We start from the raw sequence: 24,624 nt of genomic DNA, 5'->3' as shown, positions 1-24,624 counted from the left end.
GCATTTTTGACAACCTATTACATACAAAACCCCATGCCAGGCACTGGCTGTACACAGCACATCCCTGGTACCCACTCAGGCCTTTCAATGACTAATGTGCCTTTATTCTTTGTTAGCTGGATTAACATTTCCAGTTGCCATGTTCATGTTTTTGAGGTTTGTGTTGTACTTTTTGATGGGAAGATACTATTTTACAGATTTTGAAGTTGTTAATATAGTATTCAGTTGCTTATTACATTGAAAAAGTCACTTGAATTCACTTGTAAGGTCTGTTATCATCAACACAATTTTATTTTAGTTTATTGTAGATCTTCTTTTTCTTTTTACAGTTGTGGGATATGACCCCAGTAGTGTCTTGATGACACTCCCAGGCATCAGATAGTATTTACTCAAAAAACGATTCAGTCCAGATTGTTACTGGAGGTGTAAAGGTGAAGTGTGAGAAGCTAAAGAACCTGGCTGAGTTTACCTGTTACCTGCGCACACAGTGGTGAGCTTGCGAATGGACACTTGGAGAGGACTCTTTCAACTTGTTCATACAGTATAAAAGGAGATATTTTTTTAACAAATGGTTTATACAGTTTGGCTGTGCTACATTGTTTTGTGTATACTAAAAACTGCTGTGTTTAATTTTTATATTTTTCAACAGTTCGTTTTAATTGTTACTTTGTGTGTCGGAGAAATAAGGGAAATGTCTGTTCAGGGTGTTTTGGGTCATTATAAAGCAGTTTCCATGTTTTCTTCACTTGGGCATGGATCTTTGTCTTCTCTGTGTATCTGTCTACCCTCACCTTCATCTGCTGTTCCGCAGAATGTATGTATTTACACTGTTATTCACAGTGTTTCTTCTTTCATAGAAATCCTCTTTAATTGAGAGGTTCGGAAAACTGTTCATGTGGATTTAACAGCCGACTTCTTGAATCACCTGAAGAATGATCTATGTGTAATGTCTAACTTATTCATGTTCTTATCGAGTAGAAATGACCTTGTGTTTCTGCCTCAGTTTCCTCTCTTTCCCACGTTAAAAAACTCTGAGAAAGCTGTTTCCAACCATTGCCATCGTGAAAGATTATTATAACTCAGAGCTTCAACCGTCAGTGCCTGGACCATTTCTGCTTTAGTTGGAGCCTTCTGAGTTTTTTATGTTGTAATGTTATTGACCCGGCTCTCCCTCACTCATAATATTTAAAAACCAAAAACCCTGTGTCCTTCAAAATAAGTATCTTTAAGATGTGTTTTTCCGTGTGACATCACCTCTGAACTTAAACATGTTCATTACTACAGGATTGTATCCTGCTCTATTCCTTACTATCTGTATTTTTTTCACCGTTAAAAACTAGAACACTCTGCATATTTTTATACTAAATCAGTGTGATCTGAGATATAAAAGGTACTGAATCCTACAGCTCATGCTGTGTTTCTGTTGGGAATGTGAAAAAAGGGCTGTAGAAAATCAACTTGAAGAACTCTAATTTTAAGGGAATCCAGTCAAACTTGATAAAGCAAAATATTCTTTGTATAGTGACTCAACTTGGGATATTGAAGTCCTTTTTTAAAAATTTTATTTTCACCTGTAAAAATAGAATTTAAATGAGTGGGCAAGCATGTGTTATGTGCCTGCTCGGTTCTCAGCACTTTACGTCAACCCTCTTGGGGATCACCAGGTTAAATAAAGCCTTGCAGATAAGCAGGCTAATTACTTTCCATCCCTATTTAAGCCCCGCCTCCACAGTGTCTTGTTCACTTCTGATTTGACAATTTTTTGGTGGTAGTATTTTAAATCCTTCCTATATTTCCCCCTTTTCCAGAAAAGCATTTTCCCTCATGATCATTAATTATTTTTCTAACCGGGAGTACTCCCAGCCCTGACCACCCCTAACACTGACCCTGACCCAGCATGCTTCCTGAGGATGGGACGGCGCTTCCTAGAGATGATTCTGCTGCTGCAGCATTGGGAAGCAGTGGGTGTTCCCCAGTCAGCCACAGTACATGACAGCCATCACCTGAGACGTCAGACCAGATCAGCCCATGTGACCATACCCCAAGGTTGTATGCATGTGTGCACGTACGTGGAAGTAGTACCTCTTGTCACTTCACTGCCCCCTTCCACACCACCCTCACTTGCCATCAAGCTGTTAGAATTAATCTGACTCTTTTCCGCATGATTGCTCTGTGAGAGCTTTAAAAGAGAATTAAATTTAAAATATTCAGATATATATTTTATAGTTTATTACTAGAACCTGCAGCCATTACTAAGTTGTACATAATAGAGAGCTATGTTGGAAATGAGTAATATAAATAGATCTCTGTTTCCCCTTCCTGAACTTTGGAGCCTGGCCTCTCTGTAGAGAGGAAGACAGACACAGTGTGAGGGAGGCAGTGGATCAGGCGCCCTGCAGGCCTGGCACGGATCTGAGTGAGGTCTAGATGAGCGCATAACCCATTTGGAATGCTGATTGTTGGGTCACATGTGTACACCATGTTCTATGTACACTCTGTCTCTGACCCCACACTTCACTGTCATCATCTCCCTCCCAGCGTGGCTGTACCCCAGTCCACAGAGCCACTCAAAGTGAAACCACTTGACACCTCATTGACGATGAGAGTCACAGTCAGAAAACCCCAGATATGTCAAGGAGCCATTGCTCTGCCCTTTCTTTCTCCTCATCTGTCTCGCTGCTTGAATTTAATGAGAAGTGCTTAGCAAGCCAGCTGTGTGTGTTTATACTACTGTGAATGCCTGAGCTTTACATTGCATGTCTCCACCATTTTTCTAACTCAGATAGACATGCTGGTGTTGGGTGCCTTCCAAGCATTTTATGGAAATGGAGGCTTGATTCACGACGAATGAAAGCTGGCACCAGCACTTGACTTCTCTACTGTCTAGGTTGACTGCCATAGTTATTGTTTTACCCTATTGGGTTTGTACTTTACATATATTTTTGCTCTATCACTTCAACTTACAGAAGCTCTGGCAAGTGCTGCCTAACATGGCTGTGTTGGGAAAGTGGCAAAATTGCACATATATGCACATAGTTGTTCTCCCTTTGGTAAGATAAAATCAGTCACGTCTCTCAGTTTCTCCAAAGAAATGATGTTACTGGAACCATTTAACTGCCTCGGTATGTCTCCACAGTAGCTAAAGTGGTTTTACATTAAGTCCTCGGAGTTGTGTGTCTTTTTATGTGAAGTCAGTCAACCATGGTGTATTTCTCATTTGATTATTTGACTTATTTAAAGAATCATAAAATCACAACTGGAAGGGATCTTCACAAATTTATAGTGTTCAAGCACAAAACAGTTTAGTCCTATCAAGCAAATAGAATAGCTGAGGTATAAACAAGAGAAATCTAAAAGAAGAATTTTCAAGGAACAATTATTTCTGAACATTACCTGGTAATGGCATGAGTGGGAGGAGTGACTTCCAGTGCCTAGAGACAGGGCCCTCGGGAACCAGGTCTGTTCCTCTCAGCACTGGTAAATTAGACTCTGCGTTTGCCTCCAGCCCTGCGGCTGTGAGCAGGTGGGCACCGTGTGGTGAGGCAGCTAGTGCAGATCTTCATCAGTGTGGACTCCTTCCTACGCTCTTCCCCACAGACCGCGCAGTGTCAGTGCTTAAGTGGGAATCCAGGGGCACTGAACATGCGCCTTACCCTGCTTGTCTGAAGACTGATTACAGGCTGCCCTTGAGTGAGTCTCTGCCCACAGAGTATATGCCCTCCCTGTGGAACATCTCATTTTCATGTTTTGAAATTTATTTATTTTTGCTTAACAGTAATCTGTTTTTAAAGTCTGAATTTTGACTTTTAAGCAGAGGGATAGTTCTAAACTATGTGTCAAAGTTACTGGATATAAATATTCATTAAATGAGATTCCTCTGGTTTTCATGGTAGTTTTATTGTATGTAAATAGCCTTATTCACTAAGATTTACATTTTAACATGAAAGCATTTTGCCAAAACATTCTTTTCTCTCCTTAAAAATAGTGTTAAATTTTTCCTGGTGTGAAAGCATGGCTATCTAGCAACTTGATTGGAAAACATAGAAATTAAGTTCCTTTTTAATACTCAGTTATTTAGAGAATCTGAGATTCTAATGCAGTTCACCCAACCATTTGTTGAGTGCACGGCATACACCAGGCTTTGAACTAGGCCCTAGGGTGACGAGGTCCTTTGCCAGGCCTGTGCAGAGGCCACACAGATGTGTAGACAGATCATTTTCAGTACAATGTGGTAAAGTCAATAACAGGTGCATATGGGGTCCCTCCCAGGAGCTGCCCACGGCTGGGGCCAGAGGGACTTAGCAGGTGAACCGAGTGTTAAAGCATTAGTTGAGTAAAGAAGTGACTTTCCAAGCTGCAGAAGATGCATAAACAAAGGCCCCGATCTAGCGATCTAGCGGCAGCCTGGTGCAGGGGACCACAGGTGGCTTGGAGTCACCAGTGAATAGGACTGCTCAGCTGGCTGGCCGCAGTCAGGAAGCCTGAGTTCTTGTTGCTTTGAGATGCAGATGCTCATGACAGAGGAGAGGAAGGCAGCACTCAGTTGGTCCTGAGTGGTTTGTTTACTAAGAGGCCCATCAATTTTAGAGTCAAGTTTTCTTGTAGTCAGAGGTAGTATCAAAGTTTTTTTTTTCTTTGGAAATGCCTCGAACTGTTATCTTAAAATGACCCATGATACCTAATTCGTGAAGCGTCTGGGTGCGCAACTCCTCGCTGGAGGTGGTGAGGTTGACCATGCATGCATGCATGGACTTGGCCTGGAAGTACTTACATGCTAATTCCATAACTACACAGGTGGCGTGGGCTAAGCTACTCCCCTTTGAAAAAGGAAAGGCCTTGACCTGTGGCAGGAGGAGATTGTTCTAGACAACTGTGGCATCACGCTAACAGACACCTCCAAACCTTTTGGTACATAAAAGGCAGCTGCTGCCCTCTGTTTCCCTGTTGGCCTTAAATCATTTTTGCAAGTAATGAGTCATTTCAGTGTAGTGTGGCAAGTGTGATAAATCCTCATTGCAGTGGCACTCTCCAAGTGGAAGGGAACATCTTTCTCAATTCAAGTGACAGTACAAAGGGCTCAGGCACCCACTGCCTCAGAGACCTGGCTGCCGAGGCAGGGACACTCAGCCTCCCACCCTGGGGCTTGGCACCTCCTCCTTCTTGCTGTTCCATTTGCCTTTTTCTTTGAGTACTCACTCAAGTATAATAGTCCATAACTTATTTCAGGAACATCCGCGTTCATGTTTAAACTTTAGCTCAGTTTTACAACCAAGAACTGTCAAGTGAATACTTACCAACACAGCATTTTAGTTTGTAATTTTGTCTTTAAACATTATCCTGTCCACTGAGAAGCCTATTTAGACCTAGCACATCAAAGGAGAGTCTAAAAATTAGATCAGTCCAAAATGGGAGTGAGATCCCTTCTTTGCATTTCTCATGCCAGGGAATGTTTGAACAGACCATAGGTAGCCCCTTGTCAGTGATATGGGAAGAAGAGTAAAGCCTGGAGTAAGGGTCAAATTCGATACTCGTTCTTAGGATCCCTTCCAGTCCCATGATCCTGTGATTCCATGAATGTTGTTTATTATTGCACTGGCCAAAACCATTACCACATGTGGCTGGCTTAACTCAGATAAATGGGAGCATAGCCTGACATTTTTTTCTTCTATCACACTAAGAAAGTTGCTTTCTGCATTTTTCTATGTAGAGCCATGAAGGTATGAAAAAGATGGTGGAGGTGGAAGTTAATCATGGTGCCATCTCATTAAAAACATTTACCTTAAAATTTTCACCTTTGTGAGTCAAGCGTATCTGACTTTCTTGGGAGAAAAAGTCAAGAAACTGCAGGTTGGTTTCAAGAGTTAAATTTAGAATCTGATCTTGATATGCGCGATTCTGCCTACTCGCCACCACCCACTGTTTTTTTCCTGGTTCTCTGGGAAGCACGAGAGAATGAACTGTAATACAAAAAGGGAAAATGGTTTGAAAAAAGTATTTCACTTAGGTACGCGTCTTCCGTTTAAACGGATGGCGGCCTTGCGTCAGTCGCCTACACCAGTAGGAAGTATGGACCAAAATAATTGCGTCACTGGTAACCATAGTGCTCTCAATGTATATTTGTGTTTTATGCCATTTGCCTTGCTTTTTAAATGACTTTTTTCAATGTATTGTCATTTTCAAAAGAACATCTTTCATGAAAAGTGCAGAGACTGTTATTAACTGGACAACAGGGAAGGTGCTAGCCCCACACCGTGCCTGCCTGCCAGCCACTGCATCCATAACCAGGGACGTGGCGCTTCTGCTCCGTGTGCCCGTGTGTCTGTGGCCACACTGGAACCTGGCTGCAGAGGGCATATTACTTTATGGATATTTTTTCTTTCTTTTTAAAGATTCTCCAAGGGGTCAGGCTGAGACTGTAATAAGCCCAAAGTTAGAACATATTTCTCAAATGTGGTTCTCTGTCGCCGATTCCACCAACCAAACCAGGTGGTCCTGACACTGACTTCTGAATGTCGTGATTGGGTGGGATTGAGCAAAAACTTCCTACGATGTTTAAATGTCTGTATCAAGTTCTACATTCAAATGCTGCTGAATGTCGCGAATGTTTCAAAACCCTGCTTCCTTTCCCACTGTGCTTCCCTCCAACTGAACTGTACATGTAGCCATTACCACCGTACAAGACTCGGTGCAAAGTCGCCTCCATGGTGTAAAATAAACCTCTGGAAACCGTCCTGAAACTGTGGTCCGGTCATTGTTGCCCGGCTGTAACACGGGACCACATACACTCCAAGCCCTGCCTTGGTGTTAGCCACGAGGGTGGGGGGTACGTCTCCCAGCCACTCCTGCATCTGGCCGTCAGGACCCCCAGGAAGAGCAGCAGTCCGGAGACAAAGGTGAGCCACCATTCGCCCTGGACTGCAAGCACAGCAGATGGGCTGCGGCATGTAGTCCATTTTATGTTTTGTCTTTCACATAAATCTGCTTTAACTGTGGTTGGTAAACTTTCCAAATGAGAAAAAAGAGGGCTTCAGAGCAAACACAGCCAGGAAGAGCCTCTCTAAAAACTCATGAGGCCCATCTTTGGATAAGAAAATGGGACCAATCAGTGGCCGGCACAATGTCACAACCCGTGAGTGGGATAGCTGGGTGGCACGTCACCCTGAGGCTTCTGCCCCTGGTGGCACCCCTCCCTCACAGCCCACCTGTGCCAGCACCCCAGAGGCTCCCTTTCCTCCCTCAGATAAAAGAACTGCAGTCAAATGGGGCTGATGCTCGTGGGCCTTTCAGGCAGATGCATCCAGAAGAAAACCCTTCCTCAAGCTGCTTGGCGGAGAGCCTAGATCTGAGGGCCTGGATCTCAGCGCCTTGAGGAACCATACCATATGACTAGCCGAGCTGTGCACGCCCCTGGATTTTCCTCCACTGTGGGTGCAGAGTTAGGTTTATGTCACCTTGAACACCAAGAATGTGTGTAGACATTGTAAACCTGTTCATTAGGTACAACTTGCCCAGGAGTCACTAGGAAGTAGAATGGTGTAGTTTAGAGGTTTCATCCAGCTGTGGCACCAACATGACAGGTGCCTTATTGAAGCCACTCCTAACCCTAAGCAGATGTGACCAGCCCGCATGTGCTTTGTTTATGTAAATAGGTGCTGTGCCCGCCCCCACCCCCCACCCCCGGGGTTACGCTTTGCTCCCGGGGCCGCGGGGACACGCAGGGCAGAGCGCTCCCGGGGCCGCGGGGACACGCAGGGCAGAGCGCTCCTGGCGTGCAGAGCACACGGTGCATTCGCTCTTCCTCCCACCTGTGCTCCCCCCACACGGACAGTGTGGATTAATCCTACATGCAGAATCTTACCACATTCTCAAATAACGAGAATTTACACAGGAAAAGAACCTGCTGTAGAAGAGGAAGTTTAGCTTGGTCCCCAAGCCAGTCATATTTATTCTAAAATCAAGGTTCCTGGGGCTCGTAGGTGCCTCGTTGCCACAGGGTCGTCTTCAGGGGGCGTGGAAGCGGAGTCCGCGCATTGCCCCTGCTCCGCAGCTGCTCGCGTTTTCTCAGGGGATTCTGGCCCGGCCTATTTAAATCCCTGAGCCAGGTCTTCCAGGATTTCAACTAGTTTCTCCTCTTCAGCCGGTGAGGAGGGTGTTCTAGCAAGAGTCAAGTGCGTGGCAACCAATTTCCAATCTAAAAATGAGAAAACAGGTGAGAACCGCAGCAGCCTGGACTGGTCCCTGGTGGCTGCCGCACTCGGGCCCCAGGTCAGTCATCTCACTACACCTGCCGGGGAGGGCCCCACACGGGAATTAGTGTGTCTGCCCTCCCGGGTCCCCACAGAAGAGCATCATGAAGGGAGACAGGGGTGGAGGACAGGAGCTCTGCATGTGGCCAAGGGCAGGGCCTTCTGGCCTGGGACCTGCCGGGAGGGGCTGGGGGCGGGGAGCGTGGCGTGCTGGGAACTGGAAGGCAGCAGCCAGGGCTGGGGTAGGGGCACAGTGGGGGAAGGCACACCATCCCCCTCCCTGCAGGGTCCCCAGAGCTTCACAGTAGCTCAAGACGGGGTGGTTATCCGCGATGGGAAAAGAGAACCAAAGAGAAGACTTTCGCTTCCGCCCCAGGTCTCTTGCTGCCGTCTCCTCCCTGCCCGTCTCTTCTCAGAGCTCGCCCTCAGGATCCTGCCCAGAGACCAAAACCTAAACAGATCACCGCCTCCAGAAACGAGAAAGCACAGTCACCATGTTCATTTCGCATTGCTGCTCTGGACATTCGCCATTCCGTTGGGCTTCCAAGGTGGGAATGCCTCTACCTGGCGCCCACAGGGCCTGGCCTGGCCAGGACTTTAATGACAGGGGTCACGGCCTGGGGACTTCTGTCCTCAAGGGCCCCACTGAGTTCATAAAGACAGATGAAAAAAAAGCCAGGAAGAGGATAAACAGAGGTGAAACACTTAAAACTCTAACAGGTGAAGAGCCATCGTGCCAAGGAAGCCTAGGCACGGGGATGGGGGAACAATCCTACCACCACCCCAAGTTTCATGGGAAGGACGGTCCACCTCAAGAGGCCCCCATCATGTGGTTTAGGGAATGAGGGTGATGGCTGCCTTCACAAACGGAGGAAGTCACCTAGAAAGAACCGGCCACTGGGCTGCTGGAGGCAGCAGGGGCGAGGGCCGGCCACAGCACAGTGTCCGGCCCCTGGGCCGCAGAGCGAGGCCTGTTCCTGAACCTGGCATTGAACCCCGGCATAGACGGTCTCACACCTACGAGAAGGGAAGAATGGGGACACAGGTTGATTAAGACGACTGTGTGGTTGGCTTCTTTTTTAACAATAATAATAATAATAATAAATACAATATAATGATGAATGAGGTCATAAACTGCTCTTTTTCTACTTCAAAATAGCATTTATCCAATCTGTTCAGATCCCAGAGATTTTTGTTACAAAGCCACTGTGAGGCTTCCCTGGAGCCTGGATGGAAAGTGCTACTCACCAGATCCTGAGACTTGAGTTGGGTCCCATGTCCCCCAGGTTCCAGGGCATGGGCACTCAGACCAGCCCACGTCCTAAAAACAAGATCACCTGCAGAGTCCCCTTGGCCTGCTCCTACTATCCTAACAAACAAGCCCTTCCCAAAGAGGCTGAGACTTGATTAGATGCTCAGACTCCCACCTCCTGGGATTGCCATCGCAAACGGTTCTGACCTCTCTGAGGATCCTGGCTGATGGTTTCTTGGACTGCTGTAGTGTTTTCTTCTTTTAAGGGAGGAGGACAGTAAGAAGAGAAAGAAGTTCATTTCCTCTGCCAAGCTCCTCTGTGTCATCCCACTTCTGCATGTCTTGCCTAGGCTACACAGAGGTTCCTCACCTTGTCACCTCCCCAGAGCCCAGCACCTGCCCCTTCAGCCTGCCCCTCACAGATGGCCCAGAGCTGACTGCAGACTAAACCCCAGACTTCAGGGGAACATAGTGTTTCTACAGTGAGCACATTGGGAAATGATATCATGCTCTTGTGAAGCCAAGGAAAGAAAAGAGACCAGAGAAAACCACATTGAAAGCCATAATGACATCAGAGGATTTTAGAGACAGAAAGGATTATCTAATTTAAAGTCCTCATTTTTTAATCAAAAATAAACTTATCTTTCTTTTTATGGAGCAATAATTGTTCGTTGTGGAAAAATCAGGAAGTACTGATTAGCAAAAAAAAAAAAAAATTGGATATCCAGTGAAGATGGTAGAATAGGTAAATGCTGTGCTTGCCTCCTCCCATGACCACATCAAAATTACAACTAAATTATAGAAAAACCACCCTTGAGAACCACCTAAAGACTAGCTGAACAGAATGCCTATAACTAAAGATGTAAAGAAGAAGCCACATTGGTAGGAAGGGTGGTGACGTGAAATGGGCTGGTCCCACACCCACGTGCAGTGGCTAAGAATTAGGAGGGGTATTAGCTGGAACAGTTCCCTCTGAGAAGCAGGCTCACTAGCCCAGACCGCTAATGCCAGGAAGAAGCATCTCCACACATATCTGGCCATGAAAATCAGCGGGGATCATGGCTGAGTGAGACACAGTGTTCTGGAGTACCAGGCACTCTTAAAGGGCCCACACATGGACTTACTGAGGCTCTCGCTCTGAGCTCTAGTGCTGGGACAGCAGCTCGAAAAGTACCAGGGACATACAGGGAGGAACTGAATTGTCTGGGTTCAGGATGAGGGCTGGCGAGGCCCTTTGTTCCTTTGCTGAGCCTTCCTACACATCCAGCCTGTTGGTGCAGGCAGGCACCAAATTTTATTGTCCATCAAACTGGCCAACACCGCTTGCCCAACCTTGGTGATTCCCTGAGAACCAGCCCCACCCAATTCCTGCACAAGCCCAAACCTCTTTCAGCTACTGTTCCTCACAACCAGCCATCCTCAGCCTGTGCTATGTACTTCCCTAAAATATCTGAAAAGTCCACAAACTCCAAACAAGCAGCAGCTGTCCTTGGCATACCCTGTACCTCTTGCTAAGTGGTCCCCAGCCTGGTATTAATGGCAGCTGGCCCGGGGTTGCAGCATAGCCTTTCCCAGGCTCTTCCAAGCCCAGCACAAGCAGCTCCCAAATGCAGATCATTTTATTGCTCCTACCAGGTGGCTTTGGGGCAGGTACAGGCAGTGGCTTACCTGACCGTGCACTGGAGCCCCTTCCAAGGGGCCCCAGAACCAACCCACCCAGTAGCCAGCTTCAGATGACACCAGAACACCACTCAGTTAATTCTACAAATGACACACCCAAAGGGTAGACCCAGTCGGCACTGGAGCCTTGCTACAGCAAATCCCACTGCATGGGGTTAGCCCCCATGCAACAGCTTGTCCACTGTGGTCATGGCCAGTAGTCCTCACAGCCTGAGGGTCGATCCCACTCACTGATGTGCCAACAGCAATCAAGGCTCAATTACAACTACACAAACAAGGGACACCTCTGGAGCACCTTGTGAACAGGGAGACTGTGCCACTGTGCCCCACAGGACACATACTACATAAGGCCATCCTACCAAGACTGGGAGATGTAGCAGACCTACTTAATATGTAAAAACAAACACAGGGAGGCAGCCAAAATGAGGAGACAAACATGTCCCAAATGAAAGCTCAGAACAAAACTCCAGAAAAAGAACTAAATGAAATGGAGGCAAGAAATCTACTAGGTACAGAGTTCAAAACACTGGTTATAACAATGCTCAATGAACTTAGGGGAAGAATAGATGAACTCAGTAACAACTTACACAAAGAAATAGAAAAAAGAACCAATCAGAGATGAAGAATACAATAACTGAAATGAAGAGTACATTAGAGGGACTCAACAATAGACTAGATGAAGCACAGGATCAAATCAGTGACTTGGAAGACAAGGTAGCAGAAAACACTCAGAACATCAAAAAGAAGAAAGAATCAAAAACATCAGAATGATTTAAAGGAACCTCCGGAACAACTTTAAGCATAACAACATTTACATCATAGGGGTACCAGAAGGCAAGGAGAGAGAGCAAGGAACCGAAAACCTATTTGAAGAAATAATGATGGAAAACTTTTCTAACCTAGTGAAGTAAATAGACATACAAGTTCAAGAAGTACAGACAATCTTAAAAAAGATGAACCCAAAAAGGCCCATACCAAAACACATCATAATTAAAATACCAAAGGTTAAAGATAAAGAGAGAATTTTAAAAGCAGCAAGAGGAAAGTAGTTAGTTACACACAAGGGAGCACCCATAAGACTCTAAAGATGGATAAAAAGCTTTCCAGACAAGAAAAAGCTAAAGGAGTTTATCACCACCAAACTAGTAGTACAAGAAATGTTAAAGGGATTTCTTGGAGGAGAAGGAGAAATTTTAGAAATATGAATATTAAAATGGCAATAACTACATATCTACCAACAATTACTTTAAATGTAAATGGATTAAATGCTCCAATCAAAAGATATAGGGTGGCTGAATGGCTAAGAAAACAAGCCGCATACATATGCTACCTACAACATACTCACTTCAGATTGAAAGGCACACACAGACTGAAAGTAAAGAGATAGAAAAATATATTTCATGCAAATGGAAATGAAAAAACAATCTGGGGTAGCAATATTTATACCAGACAAAATAGACTTTAAAACAAAGGCTATAACAAGGGACAAAGAAAGACATTACATAATGACAAAGGGATCTATCCAATAAGAGGATATATTCCTTGTAAACATTTACACGCCCAGCATAGGAGTACCTAAATACATGACAGACATAAAAAGAGAGCTCAGCAGTAATACATTCATAGTAGGGGAGTTTAACAACCATTGACATCAGTGGATAGATTATCCAGACAAAATCAACAAGGAACCAGTGGCCTTAAATGACTTATTAGACCAGATGAGTTTAATTTATATTTTTAGAACATTTCACTCCAAATCAGTAGAATATACATTCTTTCCAAATAGACATGGAACATTTTCTAGGACAGACCACATGAGAGACAGACCACAAAAGAATGCTCAATAAATTTAATAAGACTGTGATTATATCAAGCATCTTCTCCAATCACAATGATATGAAACTATAAATGAATTACAAGAAAACTGAAAAATAAAAATAAAAACACATGGAGGCTAAATAACATGCTAGTAAACAATGAATGGGGTTAATAATGAGATCAAGGAAGAAATCAAAAGATACTTTGAGGTAATTAAAACACAATGACCCCCCCCCCCAAAAAAAAATCAGTGGAACACAGACAAAGCAGTTCTAAGAGGGAAATTCATAGCAATGCAGGCTTACCTCAAGAAACATGAAAATTTTCAAATAAACAATCTTAACTTTACACCTAGAAAAAGAAGAACAAAGTTTAGAGTAGGAGGGAAATAATAAATGTCAGAGTGGAAATTGATGAAATAGATTTTTTAAATAAAAAATAATGCCAATGAAATCAAGAGTTAGCTCTCTGAAAAAATAAACAAAATTGATAAACCTTTAACCAGACTCATCAAGAAAAAAAAAGAGGACCCAAATAAATAAAATCAGAAATGAAAGATGAGAAGAGACCACTGACATAACAGAAATACAAAGGATTATAAAAAAAATACTATGAACAATTATATGTCAACAAGCTGGACAACCTAGAAGAAAAGGATAAATTCTAGGAACATACAATCTTCTAAGACTAAATCAAGAAGAAACATAAAACCTGAACAGACGAATAACTACTAATGAAATTAAATCAGTAATCAAAAAATTCCCAACATACAAAAGTCCCGGACCAGATGCATTCACAGGTGAATTTTACCAAACATCCAGAGAATTAACACCTATTCTTCTCAAACTTCCAAAAAGTTCAAGAGGAGGGAAGGCTCCTAAGCTTAATTTATGAGGTCAGCATTACCCTGATTCTAAAACCAAAACGAAAAGACATTATGACAAAAGAAAATTATAGGCCAATATCCCTGATGAACATAGATGCAGAAATTCTCCACAAAATATTAGCAAACCAAATTCAGCAATACATTAAAAAGATTGTATACCATGATCAAGAGAGATTTATTCCTGGAATGCACAGTTGGTTTAACATCTGCAAATCAATAAACCTGATACACCACATAAACAAAATGAAGGATAAAAATCATATCATCAGATGCAGAAACAGCATTTGACAAAATCTAACATCCATTTATAACAAAAACTCTCAGCAAAGTGGGAGTAGAGGGAACAACATAATAAAGGCCATGTATGACAAACCCGCAGCTAAGATCATACTTTACAGTAAAAGCTTTTTTCTTAAGATTAGGTACAAGACAAAGATATCTACTGTCACCACTTCTATTCAACATAGTATTGGAAGTCCTAGCCACAGCAATCAGACAGGAAAGAGAAATAAAAGACATCCAAATTGGAACAAAAGAGGTAAACTGTCATTATTTGCAGATGACACGATACTATAGAGAGAGAACCCAAAAGAGTCCACAAAAAAAAAACTATCAGAACTGATCAAATGAATTGCGTAAAGTAGCAGAATACAAAATTAACATTCAGAAATCAGTTGTGTTTTATATACCAATAACAAACTATCAGAAAAAAATCAAGAAAACAATCTCATTTACAGTTTCATTAAAAACCTAGTAATAAATTTAACCCAGGCTATAAAAGACATGTACTCAAAAAATTATAAGACATTGAAGAAAGAAATTAAAGAAGACACAAATAAATGGTAAACTATAATGTGCTCATGGACAAAAAGAATTAACATTGTTAAAATCTCCATACTACCCAAAGCAATCTATAAATTCAGTGCAATCCTTCTCAAAATGCCAATGGAATTGTTTTACAGAACTAGAATAAATAATCCTAAAATTTATATGGAACCACAAAAGACCCCAAATAGCCAAAGCAATATTGAGAAAGAACAACAAAGTTGGCGATATCATGCTACCTGATAGCAAACTATACTACAAGGCTATAGAAATCAAAACACCATGGTACTGGCATGAAAACAGATACACAGATCAATGGAAATGAACAGAGAAACCAGAAATAAACCCACATCTAGATGGTCAATTAATCTCTGACAAAGGAGGGAAGAATATACAGTAAGGTAAAGACAGTCTCTTCAATAAATGCTCTTGAGAAAACTGGAAAGTTATATGCAAAGAAAATGAAACTAGATCACTTTCTTACACCATATATAATAATAAACTCAAAATGGGTTAAAGACTTAAATGTAAATGTAAGACTTGAAACCATAAAATCCTAGAAGAAAACATAGGCAGTAAATTCTCTGACATTGCCTTATTATTATTATTATTATTATTATTAGATATGTCTCCTTGGGCAAGGGAAACTAATGAAAAAATAAACAAATGGGACTATATCAAACTAAAAATTTTTGCACAGCAAAATAAACCATCAACAAAATGAATAGACAAGCTGTTGAATGAGAGATGTTTGTCAATGATACATCCAGTAAGGGGCTAATATTCAAACTATATAAGGAATTCATGCAACTTAACACTAAAAAGACAATTTGATTAAAAAATGATCAGAAGACCTGAATAGACATTTCCCCAAAGAGGAAATACAGACGGCTAATAGACAAACATATGAAAAGAGGCTCAATGTCACTAATTGTCAGAGAAATACAAATTAAAACTACAATGAGATATCACTTTATACCTATCAGAATGGCTATCATCAGTAAATAAACAAATAACAAGTGTTGGTAAGGATACAGAGAAAAGGGAACCTCACGCACTGTTGGTAAGGTTGCATATTTGTACAGCCACTGTGGAAAACAGCATGAAGTTTCCTCAGAAAATTAAAAATAGAACTGCCACATGACCCACCAATCCAACTTCACGGTATTGATCTGAAGAAATCCAAAACACTACTTTGAATAGATATGTGCATCCTTATATTCACTGAAGCATTATTTACAATAGCCAAGATATAGAAGCAAACTAAGTGCCCATCAAAAGATGATTGAATAAAGAGGTAGTGCTTATATACAATGGAACATTACTGAGCCATAAAAAAAAAAAATGAAATTTTACCATTTGCAACAATATGGATAGATCTAGAGGGTATTATGCTAAGTGAAATAAGTCAGACAGAGAAAGATAAATCCATATGATTTCACTTATACATGGAATCTAAAAAAAACAAAGTGAACAAACAAAACAAACATTCATAAAGAGAACAAGCTGATGGTTGCCAGATGGAGGGATGTGTGTGGGGAGCGGGGGGAAGAGTGATGGGATTAAGAAGTACGAACTGGCAGTTACGGCACAGTCATGGGGATGTAAAGCACAGCATAGGGAATATAGTTAATAATGTTGTAATAACTATGTATGGTGCCAGGTGGGTATCAGGTAGGTATCGGGGGGAGGGGGAGTCCCTTTGTACATTATATAAATGCCATACATGTGAAATTAATATATTGAATGTCAGCTGTAATTAAAATTTTTTAATTAAAAAAAAGCAAAAATTCTAAATAATCTGTGGTACCACTCAGAGAGAACAAGTGTCCACATGCTCAGGCTCCTGCCTAGCCCTCCATCAGGCCTCTCTGTCTACACCCGAGAGGCCCAGTAGTTGCTCTGTGACATGTGGACAATAGATGGCAAACTGCACCTTGACCCCGATGTTAGAGCCAGGCAGTGGGCTTCAAAGCGCAGATTCTGTAAGCAGATAGGTTGATGTGGCGTATCAGGGTGGGGTACTTGGGAGTATAGGAGGCTGGTGGCTCTGACGGCCCGATGGAGCTCGCCCTGGTCAGGCATGTCTCCGTGAGGGCTGAGAGGGACTGAGAAGCCATTCTCTTCCAATATCCCCAGCCTGAGTCTCTCTCTTGCTATGCTTTGCTGAGAGCAGCCCCTTTGTGTACATAACAGGAGGCTGCAAAACCCCAAATCTGTGCATCAGATGCTAATCTGTGTTGGGTCCTCAGCCAGGTCTCCTGGGATTCTACAGAGCATCAACGCGTACCTTTTTCTATGAGAATGTACATATAGCAAAAATTACATCATAAGGCACAGAATGTTTTGGGACCTGGTATCCCCCCTTAATGATATAGTGCAGACAATTTTCCTTTCCCATAGACATTTATCGACAACGGTTTTCAGGTCTGAACAGCTTTCTTGTACAGGTGTTCCATAACACATTAACCTACACTCCTATACCAGTGCTGCCATGAGCGACTTTATTTTCCACATCTTCCATTATTTCTCAGATAAATTCCAAGGATGTATATACAAATGTTAAAGCTTCTAAGAAACTGGGTTTCAAAAGATGACGACAGTGTCTGAGGGAACTTGCTTCTCAAAACGTGGTGGCCGGGCCCAGCTGGGACGTCCTTGCCTCCTGTGCCTCTGTTTCCTCGTCTGTAAATGGGTGTGATAGCGGTGCCCACCTCACAGGGACTGTGAGGACACCTGTGTTAGCATCCAGGCAGCACTGAGGGCAGCTCTTGGCACCTCAGTGTCCCGTGGGGCGTCTCTTGCTTGGGGTGGAGGAAGATGCTGCAGGGAGTAGGGAGTTGGGAGGGGCGAGTCTGGAGGAAAGCTCTGCTCCCCTTCCCCGCTGCTCCAGCGAATGTCCACACAATTCTGGCTGTCTCCTTGGTGATTACTATTCACCTTTGTGTTCTCATTATTTCCAGAAACCTCGGTAGTGGTGAGGTGGCCTGGGCCTATCCCCAGGGCCCAGGTGGCCTATAATTGATTTCCCTTGGGCCCTGTCCACTCTCTGTGACGTGGGAATGCCAGTGTTCACCGGTCTCTCTATCACAGGGCCACTGTAAGTCAGGAGGGCACAAAGGCCATCCTAGCCTCCCCGCTCCCCCCACCCCCAGGCTGTGCTAAAGGCAAACTGGAAACAAAAGCTCTTCTAGCGACCAGGCTTCTCCCTTTCTATCCCAATATGCGCTTCCCAAACAGAAATGAAGCGATCTCTTAGTCCTCAGGATATCGGTTTTGGGTCATTCCTGGGGAGACTGAATCCTGCGGCTGCTGGGATATTTTTAGATGAAACAGAAGCTGCATGGAAATTAAAGGCTACGACCGACCTGGGGTGTCGACCCAGCCAGGATGCACTGACAGGAAATGGACGGCCTGGGGCGCTCGGGCCCACCGTTCAGTCAGAAGCACCTGCTGCCTCTGGACCAGAAGAAGGATGAACGAATGCGAGGGAAGGCGCCCCTCGGGTGCGAGGCAAGGGCGCCGGCTGCCGGCATAGGGGACAAGCCCCGCCCACTTTGTCTGAGACTGCGGTGGGCAAGGATTTCAGACTTGGTTTCCCCTTTTTTCCGAACTGAGTCTTTAGCAACGGGGTCTGACTAGAACCCAGTGCTGCGCCGCCCCCCGTCCCCCACAGGAGGTGCGCAGAGCACAGAGAATGAAGGCACAGTAAAGGGCGCTCCCCGGGCTTCCCTAACCCCTCCCCTCCACGAAATCAAATCCCCGCGGCGCCCAGATCCTGCACTTCCACAGGCGGCTTGCGCGGCTCCCTTCTTTGCTGGACATGTGCTCAGTGAGGGCAGGGTCCGCCTCGCTCGCTCTTGCGCCTCAGGCCCTGGGCACAGGCTAGCACTGAGTGCGTGTCCATTAATACGTGAATTAACTCCTGCCTTAGACTGAAGGTACTTAAGGAACACGTCAGTTGCAAATAATTTTTAGAATAACTAAAGACTCCCACGTAAACCTCAGCGGTATCGAGTTATTGCCCAATCTCTTGACAGTTTAGAATGTCTGCCCAAAGAACTCTCCCTGGGCCTCATTTATGATGGGCAAGCGGTTTGTTCCCACTTCCCCTCTGGGAAAGCTGTAAAGAACTCTGGCCATTTCAAATGTCAGGATTTTGAACCATGAGAAGTAATCCTCCAGGACTTGGTCTGGGGGGGGTCAGTGAGGAAAAGCTGGCATACCCAGAGCGCACAGGGGCAGAGGCCGGGAGGGCACCTGACAGGGCTTCCTTGAGACACAGACAACAGCAGCAAGAGAGAAAGCTGCTGGAGCTGGCAGCCTCACAGCGAGCCCGCCAGGTGAATGAGGGCAAGAACTGTACATGTGGGAGTTACATAGTAGGCTTTTAAAAACTGCTACAATGAGCTGAGATGTGGGATAGGAGTACTCTTTCTGTTAAGAACAGGCCCTTTTGTTTCTTCAGAATTAAATGTGTGTGTCCTTCAAAGTTAGCCCAGGGAACCCAGAGTTGTTCCTGTGGCATCTGCCTGACCAGCTGGGTGGGGGCCGCCTGGAGGGGAGAGGTCTGACCTCCCCCGGCCTTATCTTTCAGAGGGCTGCGGGGCAAGGATAACTCTGCCAGGCTTCTGTTTGGTGATCACCAGCTGTCACCATTTTTTTTTGTGTATGGGTCGGAGAAACATGGAGAAGGCTGCTGGCAGCTTTTGTGGCTTCCCCAGGAGCAGGCTAGAGGCCCACCTAGTCTCGGCAAAGCTGTGCTCTGTTCCTGCATGAGGACATAGAAATCCTCTAGAAGAGGATTCCCTCCTAGCCTGGGAATAATTGCGATGCTGCTGTGAATTCCTAAGGTCCAAATTAATACACTTCCCAGAAAAAGCCTTTCTCGGGAAACAGCCCATGTGGCACATTTTTAAAAATGCAGCCTTGAGAAAGCCACCTTACCTTGTTCTGTGTGTAGACCATCGTTCCATTAAGGGCTGTCCCTTCATTGGTATTCAACTTCTGAACCGATGTGCCTCCTGAGGAGACTGTTATCTGCAATAAATATAATGGAAATTTATAAACAAAAGTTTGCAATACCCTCTTCTCTGTCAAGCAGTGTATTAGTTTCCTTGTTGTTATCGCAACAAATGACCAACTTAGTGGCTTAAAATAACACAGATATATTATTCCTTTATAGTTCTGGAAGTCAAAGGTCTGAAACGGGTCTTATGGGGCTAAGATCAAGGTGTTAGCCGGGCCGTGCTCCTTCTGGAGGTTCAGGAGAGAGTCTGTTCCCTGCCGTCTTCAGTTTCCAGAGGCCAGTTGCATTTCTTGTAGTGGCTGCATCACTCCGACAACCTCTGCGCCCACTGTCACATCACCCTCTGACTCTGGCCCTCCTGTCTCCCTCTTATGAATACCCTTGTCATTACACTGGGCCCACTTGGGTAATCCAGCATACTCTCCCCATCTCAAGATCCTTAAGTTAATCACTTCTGCAAAGCCCCATTTTTAAATATAAAGGTGATGTATTCTCAGGTTCCAGGAATTAGGACATGGACATCTTGCAGGGGGTGGGGGGGCATCATCCTGCCCACCACAGCAGAGAGAAGGCAGCTTACATAAACCACCTTCTTCTTGATGCCTCTGATTTATGTCATTTCAGGCCATTAGGAGAGAACAGGCTCTATTAGCTTGTGTGTTGCTGTTCAGCATCATGTTCTCTAGAAAATGCACTCACCATCCTGCCCTGAACACCACCCACAGCTGCCCCTGCTCTTTGGAAGCCCCCCTTTCCCAGTGCTTTGCCAGCACTCAAATAGCACAGCTGTCAGGGAGGAGCCTGCGGCGACGGCTGGGTCTTTCACACAGCTCTTTGCTCAGTTCTGCCTCCTTTTCACAGGGAATTCATGGGGCATATGTAGGCAGCAGCCACACAGCCATGACAAGGGGCAGGAGGAGGGAGGTGGGGGTGCCCCTGAGGGCAGAGGGGCAGGACTTGGAGTGGCTTCCACGGAGTCTGGACTGCCAGAGTGAGGGGGAATCCCAGGCTATGCGTCTGCACAGAGCACGTGTCCTTGTGAGCACGTGTCCTAAGGAGAAGGACAGGGGCTCCTCACAGAGCTAGTGTCCTGACGAGCATGTGTCCTGGGGAAGAAGCACCAGCCTGACCCTCCCCTTGACGTGGACCCCTCCCAGTCTTCGCCAGCCCCTCTCCAGACCCTCCTGGGCTCTGCCCAGGCTGACGCACTACTGCTTGATTTCGGGTTATTAAACAGAAGGGCCATAGGTCCATCGGCCAGAATTTGGTTTTCCCTGTGGATGTGGACAAGAATGGCCCTGTTCGGGCAACAAATGTAGGACCGCTGACTTCCCATCAGAGCAAAGTCATTTACTTACAAAACAGCTCGAAAGTCAACTCACCACTCTGGGATCATGTTCTTTCTCCAACACAGGGATGAGGGCCGTCATGAGAATATGCACACCTGAGGAGGTACAGAGCATCCCATGGGGGTGGGGTGGAGCTATCGGTGCCATGGGACCCTTCTCTCAGGTGGCCCTCGGTGCAGGGGTGGCCTGTTCACCTGCATCTCCGGATTCGTGGCAAGCAGCGACCTGAGCAAGCAAGCTCCTACATCTCGGAGGCTTTTTAAAACCAAATGCTGCGACTAGCCCTGTGTCGCTGTCACTTACTGTTTTATTCCTTCTCTGATCTCAGATTTTCCTTTCCCTGGGATTGGAACAAAGATGCCTTAGAGCCTCATGTACTGGAGAGGAAAAGACAACCACACTACAGGAAGGGAAAAAGCAAACCTCAGGCAGCCTGTGCGCCCACTTCGTGGGGAAAAATGTATATGCACACGTATGTTCGTTATGTCTACTCTATGCATAAAAAATATGAATAGGAAATATGAAATTTAGCAATGTTGTTTATGTCCCAAGGGCGGCACTAAGTAAAACATTTGCTTCCTTTGCTGTGCATGTCTGTACTGTTGAATTTGAATATTTTTACAATGAGTGTATAATTTTACGATTTTTCTGCAATCGTAAAAGATATATAACATTTTTAATGAAATGAGAAAAATACTATTGAAGTATATTTGACATGGAAAGATAGTCACAATGTATGGAATGAGAATTTACAAAATGGCAAGAAAAACAAATTCCGTTTTTCTGAGGAAAGATGTATCAAAATAAAGAGAAAATATCTTCAAGGATAATATTTTGGTACACTAAAATGTTTAAAATGTTTATCTCTGAGGGGTAGAATTTGTATTTCTATGTTCTAGTGCCTAACTGTATTTTTTTAAACAATGAACATGTATTACCTCATGCTAAAGGGGATAGTTAAATTACAGCCCTTTACCCCAGTGTGGGGTAGGGAACAGTAAGGGGCTCCAAGCGACAGGGCCCTGGGCTCCTTCTTGGCCACTGGGAGCTTCTGCGTGACCAACTCTGCCCATCGCTTTGCTCCCTGCTCATGCAGTGGCCCTGCCCGTGTGGTGACCCTGCACTTGAGCTTGGAGGAGCAGCCCAGCGACACAGAAAGGATACTGGGGGGATTCAAGAGCCTCGATTTGAGACCTGACTGGCACTTACCAGTGTAAAAGTGGAAAATTCTCCAGTAAATTAGTCACTAGGGCAAAACAGGGAGCAGTGATATCTTCAAGTGCCAGCTGCCAAGAAAGAAAACAAAGCAAACAACATCACCGCCAGGATGCAGATAACAGAACTGTCACCAGGCCCTGTTTGCTATAAGATTTAAGAGTCCCCCAGAAACAACATTTTTGCACCAGACGATAACAGCCAACTTCTGCTTTTATAATCTGCTTAATATATAACTATAGTGTAGTTCTAGACATCTTGTGCAAAGATATACTAATGGCTAACTTCTGCTTTTGTAAACCTGGTTGCTTGTTTGATGTGGTTTTAGGCTTTATAAGCTGCCTCCTCTGAAAGCTCGGGGCTGATTTTCTAGTGGGGAGAGTCAGTCGCCGGCCGGCTAATAAAGGCTCATAATTAATCTCAATTGGTTCCATGGGTCTCGTATTTGAACGCACCACAACACCAGTAGTGTGACCTAGGACAAGCTGACGTAGCACTTTGGCCTTGATTCCTTTCCTTGAGAGAGGTAATAGCTGACCAGGCCCCCTTTAGCATCAGAGGGTTTTGTGGTGAGATAATGTATACGTGAACTGGAAAGCTCTCTGTACACATTGGTTGTTGTCATTTTGTTCTCTTTTATTATTACCTGTAACTCTGCACTGTGACTCTCTTCCCAGACAGCATTCTTAATTGTCCGCGGCCCAATTAACTTTTGGCCAGCCTTGTTAGTATTTGTGGATTTTTACGCTCTTGTGAACACTTGCTCTGTAACAGCTGTTCACCTCTATCCAGTGGCCTTGGACACTTCCTTTGCATTCACTGCTAGTGGCTTTCTTTGTGGTTTAATTTGTGAGAAGGAGGAAGGATTTATGCCAAAAGCTATCTGCCCCATCAGCTTGCCCTAATGGATGGTCATAAACGACTCCTTTGAGTAAAGGAAATGAAAGCTGGAAGCAGGTTCCATGCAGCAGGCCTGCAGCCCCCTCCTCAGAGAGGCCCCCCACCCGCGATGCCCCAGTAACGGCCTGGGCTAGGCTGAGGGCTGGGCCAGGAGATGGCTGTGTATTGTTTTCTGCTTCATCCTCTGCAAAAGAGAATATACTTGTATCAATTTAGATGTTAACAGTCACCTGCAGGAGGATTAGCAGGCCACCCAGTCTCACTAAGTAGTCTCCTCGAGGGCACAGCCAGCTGGGAGGTACTCCTTAAAAAGCTCCTGCACAAACAGCAGTCTTCAGCAACAGGCCTTACAGGGGTTTAACTACCTTTGTTAAATCGCCTTAATCCCAAATCCACAGAATATTCCCTTCCCCACCCTTCTCCCTGTGCTCACCCATCTCCCAAAGGAGCAGATTTGAGGCATCACGTGTTTCTGTAGCTTTTTCCCTCCTAGGTCATTAGGTTTATCATTCCAAAGGACATACGTAACTCTTTACATGAAGCAAGCATTTCTCCTCCCTGAGACGGAGTTGAAGCATCTCTCTTTCTGACTACAAGCAATTTATAATCCTCCAACCTCCCAGCCAGCTTTCTGAAGTCTTTCCCATGTACCCTCAGAGTCTTTTCAGGCCAGCAAAGAGAAACACAATAAAAATCTCCTAAAATAATAACAGAGGAATGTATGTTATATGCATGTGTGTGTATGCGTGTGTGTGTATGTAAATTTTATTAAGAGAACTGGAATTAAAAGAATCCCAAAGAGATTCAATCACTTATCCAATTTCCCAGCAAGTCCATATGAAGAGGAAAATAGATAGCAAATCTCCCTTTTCCTGAGTCATTAAACTGCACGAAGTCCCAGCAGACACCAGGGCCAAGGGAGTCAGAACGGATCCTAGTGTTTGCAAGTCATTGTTCCCTCAGGTGACCTTGGTGCCAGGAACTTCTTGCTCAGCTCATACAGATCCCACCATGGGCCTGTTAACAGATGAGCCAATGCCCCTCTCCTCCCCCAAAGCCATTCAAATCTCCAGGTTCCCAACTGAATTAAGCAAAAACGCTTTGGGACCTGGTGTAGTAGACTTCTTTTGGAGATGTGCCCCATCCTATCCTCTTCGAGTTGGGCCTCACATCCTCTTTGTAACAACAAACACAAAACTCAATCGGTACCCTGGGTCAGGCACTATGTCTGTCCCATGTGGCCTGGACCCCACGGGCAGAGTGGCCTGAGCTAGGAGTGACACCTAAGCCAAGCTGTGCCAGTCCAACCCTCCCCCCCACAAGTGAGGAAATAGGGCTCTGGGCCTGAAGGTGGGCTGGCTGGGCAGCAGCCGTGCTGGGCCCACGTGCAGGGAAAGCCGAGAGAGAGCCGCCACAGACCGGGA

At 44.8% G+C, this 24,624-nt stretch overlaps 2 protein-coding genes across 4 annotated transcripts in view; one reads left to right on the top strand and one right to left on the bottom strand.

Annotated features, from left to right (window-relative positions):
• Positions 1-6,737, top strand: part of WDFY2 (WD repeat and FYVE domain containing 2) — a 149,504-nt gene extending 142,767 nt beyond the window's left edge. For all 3 annotated transcript variants that reach the window (XM_036228526.1, XM_016143071.2, XM_016143072.2), the window contains one exon: positions 330-6,737. In XM_036228526.1, coding sequence (XP_036084419.1) covers positions 330-359 — 30 coding nt within the window. In that variant the 3' untranslated portion in view covers positions 360-6,737. The remainder of the gene's footprint in view (positions 1-329) is intronic.
• A 1,193-nt stretch (positions 6,738-7,930) lies between these two features.
• DHRS12 (dehydrogenase/reductase 12) overlaps positions 7,931-24,624 on the bottom strand; it is a 41,460-nt gene continuing 24,766 nt past the window's right edge. The window contains 7 exon segments of the mRNA XM_036228527.1: positions 7,931-8,191; positions 9,127-9,153; positions 9,156-9,263; positions 18,076-18,166; positions 18,557-18,560; positions 19,650-19,747; positions 21,119-21,180. Of these exon segments, the coding sequence (XP_036084420.1) occupies positions 8,082-8,191; positions 9,127-9,153; positions 9,156-9,263; positions 18,076-18,166; positions 18,557-18,560; positions 19,650-19,747; positions 21,119-21,180 (500 nt within the window). The 3' untranslated portion in view covers positions 7,931-8,081.

The sequence above is a fragment of the Rousettus aegyptiacus genome, unplaced genomic scaffold (genome assembly GCF_014176215.1).
Source record: "Rousettus aegyptiacus isolate mRouAeg1 unplaced genomic scaffold, mRouAeg1.p scaffold_m13_p_11, whole genome shotgun sequence".
Classification (NCBI taxonomy): Eukaryota; Metazoa; Chordata; class Mammalia; order Chiroptera; family Pteropodidae; genus Rousettus; species Rousettus aegyptiacus.
The sequence above is the reverse complement of the archived record's forward strand: the minus strand, read 5'-3'. Positions and strand labels throughout refer to the sequence as shown.